Consider the following 8,911-nt stretch of genomic DNA (forward strand, 5'->3'; position numbering starts at 1 on the left):
TTGACCACAGTTGGCACCCAAGATGGGATCAATTTATCATCTTTGAGAAGGAGGAAGGTATATACATTTAACTCAGTGTAACCTCATTTAGCCCCAAAATGCATGGCATGCGAGGATCCATAGCTGATTACTTAACTCTATGAATTCCTGGGACTTGCTTTTTCAGGGCCTCTTCTGCTTCTACTTTTGTGACATGTGCTTTTCCTGTTATACTTAGTATTCACCTTTAATGTCAGATTTTCCCTAATAAATACACATCATGGTTTAGGAAAGGCTTTTGCTGTCTCTTGGGATTCCTCTCTCTGAATTCTCCACCCATCTCCTGGCCATCTCTTCTCCGGGAGTGAACAGATTGCTCTTTCCCTTTCCTTCATGGCATAACAGCTTATTGAAAACTTCCTTTGTGCCAGGTACTAGTTTTAATTCTTTGCAAGTACTATTTCATTTAATCTTTACACAACCTCTGAAAGATCTACTTTCAATATCCTCATTTTGCAGATAAGAAAACTGAGGTATAGAAGAGTTAAGTAACTTGTCTAATGTCACACAGCTAACAAGCAGCAGAGCTGGGATTCGAACATACACAGCCGTGTTTCAGAGCCCATGATCTCAGCCCCCACACTGTACTGTCTCTTATTAAAGTGTTTCTTCTAGACAAATGCAGGATTCTTCCTAAGAGGAACTTTGGTGAACAGAAACTTCTTCATCTCTTTCTGTAAATATGCATATTTTAAAATTTTGCCTTGGATAGCCAACACTGGAAATACTCAACCTTGAAAATACTGTTTTATTGATTCTAAGACACAATAGAAGGGAAGGTATACCATTATTTTATGTATTAAACTATGACAACAGCATAATGGTAGTCTACCATAACTCATAACTTGGTTACATTGTTTCAAAATTTCTTAAACAAATTCCAAAAACCTAGGCAATTCCTCCTGCCTTCAATCTCAGTAACAAAATATTACATGCTTCATCCACTTGTAGACAGCTTTCTTTCTTAGGTCCTGGAAAGGGCTTGCTTATTATTTTCTAAGAAAATGTGAAATTTCAGTCATTCCTTCAATGTCAAGCATTTGTTTTGCTAATATCATATTGACACCTCACTGCTCTATTTTTCTCCCTTTCTGAAAACACAATAAGCATTTCATTTTAATGCTGAATCACTGTATATTTTGGAGACCTTTTTTCCTTTTTATTTTAGAAATGTTTAAATGTATAAAAGAGTGGAAAGTATAAAATAATAAACTCTGAATCCATTACCTAACTTCAATAATTACTGACATTTTTCTGGTTTGAAGACATCTTACATAACTAAACTCAGTACATGAGTAAAGAAAATGGGACTATCTCTGTGCATGTTGGGGCATGTGGGCAATGACAATTTTGCTGTAACTATTCTCTGGCTAGGAGGAACTGGGGGCCACCATTACTGCAAGGACCACTCCAATTTCAGAGATACTAAAATGCGAAAAAAATGTGCATCTTACAATTGATGACATGCAGAAGCAGTGAGGCTAGGCTGTTTTAATTATGAATTTGTATCTAATGGGTCAGAATTTTCCTTAATACTTTGTGACTTTTAAAATATTTATTTTACTGTTTGTCCTTTCAGCCCTCTCTACCACCAAAACACAGAGAGAGAAGACCATTTCCATGTTTCTTCACCTAGACTTTGGACTTTATGGTCAGATAGGTGTTTAGCACTCCACTGATTACTTTGGTGAGGTCTTGGTGGAGATAGTCCAGTACCTGTTTTTCCCCAGTAAGAATGGAACCTTGTCCCTGGGGCATTGGGCCACTCACATGCTCCTGGCAATGTATGCACAGCTCAGATCTGGCTTGCTGTATGCTTTTGGGCTGCAACCAGGACATATGCTTCTGTAAACAACAGGGATGCTCACTGTTTGCAGATTTAGTATCTGAACAAGGTACTGAATCCCCTGTACCCTCTCTTGCCCTGATGATCTTGTCACTTGGACTCAAGGACTTCCCTCTCAATTGCGTTTTTTCTGGGGTGACTATTACCTCTCCTGTCAAAATGTCTTCTTGGATTGGTATTCTGTTGACAGATATCCTAGGTCTGGAAACAGACACCCAAACCTGTGAATTCTCATGTTAAGGAACTTGTTCTAGGCTTGCAATGCTGAGCATTCTGAGCTGAGTGCCAGAGCCCGGAGAGGATAGTTTGGCCAAGGGATGCCCTCTCCCAGCTCTGACCCAATGGTGTTACCACGTATGGGAAGAACAACATTGGCAGGAAGCAGTCTGGGCATTGGCAGAAACCTCACGAGGAGGAGAGTCAGGAGAACTGAGCCATAATGTCAGAGGGAGCTGTGATAGTGGGAAAGACCCTAATGGGATGTCAGGGAACCGACGTTGAGATCTTAGCCTTGTTGACTGTTAGCTGTCGAAGCCATCGCAATGACACACATGTACCCAATGGGCCTTGCCATTTCCATGCATTCTGACCAACCTCCACTAGCCAGCCTCTGCTTCCTTTTGTCTGCATGCTTTTCTTTCTTTTTTTTTAAAAAGCCATGAAGTCCACTCTGCTCACATCCTGCCCCAGCAGCCTTAACCAAGGACTCTGCAGGACTGGCATGCAAATACCCCAGCTCCCTCATTCCATGGGCAGGATAACTTCAAGGCCTGCATTGTACTCCACTTCCAGAATTTCCTCAGGGAATTAACTTTCAGTTGTCCCCAGAGGGAGCAAGACTGATAAATCATTTTACTGGCTACCTTCTCTTCCTGGGTTCACTTTTCCACTCTTCTGGCAGTTTTTCTTGCCTGTCTTAAATACACTACCTGTATTTGATTGCTTGTTTCAAGGTCTGGGGACACTCAAACTAAGACAATAGGTAAGTGGGTCATTTAATTTCTTAGGCCATAGGTTTTTCACCTGTTAAGTGATAGAAAAGCTGAGAAGATAGAAAAGCTGCTAGAGTTTCATGAGCTCAGGACAGACTTGTGAGTAGGCAAGGCAAGTTTCACTATCCTTCATTTTTCAGATAAGGAACCAGAGGCCCAGAGAGGTTTTCTGGATTGTTCATGGCCCCTCCCACTGATAACTTGCCAAACTGGGATGGGACACAGACCTTTGAAGCCTGAAACCAGTCAGCTTCCATCCCTGTGTTTCTTGGTCTCTACTGTTTCTTTCCAAGAGTAGTTCTTACATTTCTCAGAATGCAAGAAAGAAGAGTCCAGTGTCAGAGACAGATTCTGTTATCTGGGTTTTGTTCTCTGGACTGTGGTCAGTCTTGGCTGGAGGAGGTACTCCTGGCCTTTCTGGTACCCTGGTTAGGCTCAAAACCTCCTGCACAGATCATCTTCTGGGGCTGAGTTCTCAGGGCCACAGAACCTTAAGGAATGTATTCATATCTCATGTCCCACCTTCTGGCAGATCCCTGCAGTCCTCTAATGGGCTTTGGTCAATCAATCCCAGGGCCATGGTTGAGAAATTTTTGATGGATAGACTGTGGTGCTCCAATTGAGGGAGTCCCTACCCAGTAATATCTATACCTATTCACTACAGCAGTGCCTGAAACTCTCACAACACTGTGGAATTCAGGTTGAGTCAACAGAACCCTTGTCAAAGTAGCAGGGTTGCCAGGGAGGGGTAACACAGGAGTGACTTTCAATCTTCATTTGATGCCTTAGCACACATGCAGAGCATCCTGACTCTCAGAGTGGAAGGTACTTCCTAGGAAGTCAAATGATCAGGTTAAAGTAGATCAGTTGCCCAGAGAGAAATTGAGGGAGAAGAACACAGGTAGGGATAGGTATGTTTTGAAAGGGTAGAAGGGGTCAGGGAAGCCAAAGTATGAGGTTCTGCTCATGTGGGCAACAGAGAAGTGTTGCCTTGTTTAGCAAAAGGGTAGAGAATGAGGGCCCTGGGCATTAGGGGTTTGGAAACAGGGGGCACCTGGGGTAAGGGTAAAAAATATGTAAGGGTCACCCAAGGTTATCCTTCACAGTTTTGCTTCAGATCATCCCTTACCTTGATCTGCCCTGACCACATTTGTCCATCCATTTTGCAAGTGTGACACCCCAATTTTTCATTTTTTTTTTTTTTAATGCTTAAAGGCAATTGTATTCAGTTCCTTTCCATGCAGCACATAATAAGGTAATCCATGTGCTTATTTCTTTTTCAAATCAACAGTTCGGGACAACCTTTCAGGATCCACTCATCCTCCACAGTCAGCCATCTTGCAATGTGTTCTCCTAAGTGTCTTGCATGGAGGTAGAAGAACCTTCTTGCTGACCTACAGACTGACCAAGTAGGGGGTGTACTGGAAGGAGAGCTAAGGACTATTGTCTCTTCTGCAACCATCAAGCTTATGGTGCCACATTAACTTGTACCAACAGATGCTTATAGAAGCCACTTGGATTTGCCACAGCAGGGAGGAAGGCATGGGAGAAGAGGAGGAGGGACTCAGTGTCCTATGATGGAGTATAGAGGCTGCTGGCTGGAAAAAACCAGGAACAATGAAAATGAGGTTATCTTCCTCAGGATGCCATGCCAAGCAGAAAGCCCCCGAAAAATCCCCCAGTCACTAGAAGATTCTTCTTCACAAATGACACCACCTCCTCAGCTTTGCTCCTGACCTCGGTAGGTATCTGATTGCTCTTACGGATCTTCAGCTGCTCTTTGGCTTTCTTCATGTCCTTCTCCACTCGTTGCCAATCAACTTTGATGTACCCAGAATGGTTTGCAAGTTGAAGGAGAAAAAATCCACCTCCCACAGCTGTTGCAGCCAACTTTCCAACCTTCTGGAATATGAAACCCGTGCACCATCCAGTGACACCTCCAATTAACAGCTGGGTTGCCACGCTATACTTTTCGGCTGAAAGTCCACATTCTGGCCCGAACAGCTTACGCCACCATGGCTGCTGCATAGCAAATTCTGCAAGGTCCACTGACTCAATATCTCCCTCAAAGTTTCCTTCACTGGACGTGGCCATTTTGGTGAGCTAGTCTCACAGGGACACACGCAGGGGATCTGCGCGGTATCCCACGAAGTGGCACGCTGTTGTGACCACCACTTGGCTTCCTGCACGTGGGGTAGATGTTTCCACCTGGCTTCCTGCACGTGGGGCAGATGTTTCCATTCCCACGGCGGCCGCGGAAGAGGGCGGGCCTGGCGCGCTGCGACCGCTTCCTGTCTCGGCAAGCGGCTGCGTCACAAAGTTCCGCGGGGCGGCGTCACAAGCCCCGCAGACCCGCCCAACAGATGCCATCCTGTTTTTTTTTGTTTGTTTGTTTTTTTGTTTTTTTTAGAAGCAGTGTGGAATGGTGGAAAGAGCAACGAATGGACCACATGTCCAAGGATAAGACCTGAGTCTCTGTTTTCTCATCTATAGAATAAGAAAAATACAGTATTATTGTGAGGATCCAATAAAATTATGTGTGTGAAATATTTTGTAAATTGCAAAACTTCTAGGCAAATGTCCAGGTGAATTATCTTGGAAAACACTTCCCTTCACACTGTCAACAGTCTCCCCTTTTGAGACTCAGTCAAAGATTTTTGTAGTATATTTGGGGAAACCTGTAGCCTCTCTGGATTTTGCAAAACCTGAGTGAGAAATTACTTCACCAGGCCTAGCATTTACTTTTTCTCTTGGACTTACCTGAAAAGAGCTGTCCGAAGTGTCATCTGTGGGAAGGTAAAGAAAAGAGGGGAATATGCTTCAGGAGGCAGATGGGGCTGGGCTGTCGACCCTTCAAACATGAAAAAACTGTGCTGCCTGGGACCTTTTGTGTGGTGCTTTCTCAGCCTGCAACAAAAAGCGTTCCCAATTTGTAGGGTCTGGAATGGCAGGGGTTGTTGCCTGGGAACCCTCTGCAAATATCAAACCCATTTTTGGGCTGAGGAAGGCATGGTTCTAATTGAATTTTTCCTCCCACCTTCTGTTCTGCAGCTGTAACAGGATTGCTTGTGCCATTGTGGCCTTTTTACCAGGGCTGGACTGGAAAAAGCAAATTTTATCCAATGCAATATATGAACAGGAATTAAGTCTGAACTTTTGAAGTATATAGTTTATGTCCTGGTATCTTCTTGCTGCTGGAATTTATTGTGCCCATCTTAAGGATAACATAACAGCAAGTCTTCATCTAAGTAAAAAGTAAAAGGGAGAAAGGCAGAGAGAGAAATGGGCAGAAACTTTGAAGGGTGGATCTCACTTTCCTTGTAACTCTATAAATGAGTTCCAGTTCTCTTTCATCTTAAAGCCTGTCCCCTTCAGCCCCTGCAAAACCCTTTTTTGACACTGAATTATTTCCCTCTTCCTATGGTTAAGCTGCTCAAAAATAATCTCTATTCATCATCTCCACCTCTTTACTGCACATAACTTGCCCACCTACTCTGTCTGCCTTCTGCCTTGCCCAGTTCACTGGCCTTGCCCTCCTGATATCACAATTGATCTCTCAGTTATAATCCTTTTCCTCTCTCTGGCCCCACTTCTGCTACTTTATTTCAGGCCACTGTCGTCTCATGGCTGAATTACTTCAACAGCTTTCTAATGGGTCCTCTTGTCTCCTATGTTGCCCCGCATTAATCCATTCTTTTTACTGCTTCCAAAGGGATGCTCAAAGGCACTTCGAGGCTGTCAGGATGCTCCACATCCCCCAGCCTGGCTCACTAAGCCATTTGAAGTGGCCAGTGCCCACCTGTGGTCTTATGGCCTGCCCAGCCCTTCTGGTGTCCTGCCCTCCAGCCATACTGATCTGTTTGCAATTTCCCTAAGCTCGGCTGTTGCTCTTCTCAGGATCTTTACGCTGATTGCCTTCTCTGTCACAAATGCCCTCTGCCTTTGCTGGACTGATTCCTATTCATCTGTCCTGCCTCAGCACAGCCTCCCTTGTCTCCTGGAAGCCCTCTTGAGTCTGGGGAGTCTTGATCTTGGGTCCTTCCCATGTTCCCTTCCGGCACCATGTGTTTTCCACATTCTTTCCCACTGTGTTTTTCTCTTCTCTTGACCATCTCCCTTTCTAGAGACTGGACACCTGAAGGCCTCGGAGGCAGGGACTAACATTAGGATTCATGCATAAGTGATATATTAAGGAAGGGCTCCTGTGGAGCCTGGTAAGGAGTAGAGGTGCAGGACAGTGGAAGGGAGGAAACCCAGCAAGAGGGCATCCTCAGGCAACATCCTGGGGGCAGTAGCTACAGCCTGACCCTGAAGGGAAGCTTTGGAATATAAGTTACACCTTGGAATTGCCCATGGAAGGCCAGGGAGATGGACTGTAGTATCCCAATACCTATGGTTACTGGTCAAGGGCTGCCCTGGGGGAAGTAAATTCCTAGGATTCCAGCTCTTCTATGTGTGAGTGTGTATGGACAAGCTTCTGAGTAGCTGGAGGGGTGTCCTTACTGCTGAGGTATACCGAAGGTGGGTGGTGTGCAAAAATGGCAGAAAGTGAACCCCGGGGTCCTGGGTGGAGCATTGATGTTATCATTAGAGTCCTGATCTTTGCATTGCTTGTCCCGGTGCCTGCAATGCCTGGCACATAGAAGATGTGTAGCAATTTGTTTTTTACATAAATGGATAACAGATTTCCTTTCTCAACTCAATTACTTGTTTGTGGATTTTCTTTTCTTTTCTTTTTTTTTTTTTGAGGTGGAGTTTCGGTCTTGTTGCCCAGAGTGGAGTGCAATGGTGCGATCTTGGCTCACTGCAACTTCTGCCTCCTGGGTTCAAGCGATTCTCCTGCCTCAGCCTCTCAAGTAGCTGGGACTACAGGTATGCGCCACCATACCCAGCTCATTTTGTATTTTTAGTAGAGATGGGGTTTCGCCATGTTGGCCACGCTGGTCTTGAGCTCTTGCCCTCAGGTGATTCACCTACCTCAGCCTCCCAAAGTGCTGGGATTACAGGCTTGAGCCACTGCGCTCGGCCTGTTTGTGATATTTTACACTGTTCAAGTCTCCCTCCTTGAAAATCCCCATTCCCTTGGCTTTGAACCTCACACTTGGTCCCTTTCTCCATGCTGTTTCCTTTCTTGGCTCACTGTCCCTGCTTCATTTTTTGCATGGCATTCCTAGGGGTTCTGTCCTCAGCCACCGTCTCAGTTTACTCACTGTGAGTGGTCTTGCCTGTATTTATGTGTAGATTAAGTGTGGGTCTATATGCCCAATTCATAATTCCTCCATTCACTTATTCATTCATTTAACAAGTATTTCTGAGAACCTGGAATGTGCCCACCACTATTCTAGGTTCTGGGGATGTAACACTGAACAGATCATACTAAGATTGCTGCTTTCATAGGGCTTGCAGTCTGGTAGCTGGGTGGGAATGGGGGAAGACAATATGCAATAATCAAAATAAGAAAATTATGTAGTACATTATAAGAAAAATGGTAATGCAAAGCAGGATGGGCAGTATTGGAAGGACTGCATACATCTCGGGCAGGGGGATATTGCAAGTGTAGATAGGGCGGTCTGGGTAGACCTCATCGAGAAGACGGCAGTTGAGTACTCTGAAGGAGCCAAGGGGGTAAACTGTGCAGTTCCATGTGGCGAGAACATCCACGTGGAGGGAACTACAGTGCAAATTCCTTGAGTTGTATTCTTGACATGTTCAAGGACATGACAAGGAAGCGTGTGGTTAGAACAGAGTAATTCTGAGGAGGAAAAGTAGGAAATAAGATCAAATGGAAACGTGGGGTGAGTAGATTATGTTAGGGTCCTATGAGCTGTGACAAGGACTTTGGCTGTTGCTCATAGTGACAGGGAAGCATTGCTGGGCTTTGGGCAGAGGTGTTACCCATCTGACTTACATCTCCTGCCTCCAGACTGGTATATTCGATTGCTTTTTGGAGCCCCTCAAGTTAAATACTCAGTCCTCATTATTTGCAAATTTTGCAATTGGAATGTGCCTACCAGGTAAAATTTATTTGTAATCC

At 44.7% G+C, this 8,911-nt stretch overlaps 1 protein-coding gene across 1 annotated transcript; it reads right to left on the reverse strand.

Moving 5' to 3' along the window:
* Positions 1 to 1,195: 1,195 nt before the first annotated feature.
* LOC126934165 (FUN14 domain-containing protein 2-like) lies at positions 1,196 to 5,169 on the reverse strand. The gene has a single exon (XM_050754699.1). The coding sequence runs from the start codon at positions 4,969 to 4,971 to the stop codon at positions 4,516 to 4,518; it is 456 nt and encodes a 151-aa protein (XP_050610656.1). The 5' UTR covers positions 4,972 to 5,169; the 3' UTR covers positions 1,196 to 4,515.
* Between the last annotated feature and the right edge of the window lie 3,742 nt (positions 5,170 to 8,911).

Source organism: Macaca thibetana, chromosome 13, assembly GCF_024542745.1.
Source record: "Macaca thibetana thibetana isolate TM-01 chromosome 13, ASM2454274v1, whole genome shotgun sequence".
Taxonomy (NCBI): domain Eukaryota; kingdom Metazoa; phylum Chordata; class Mammalia; order Primates; family Cercopithecidae; genus Macaca; species Macaca thibetana.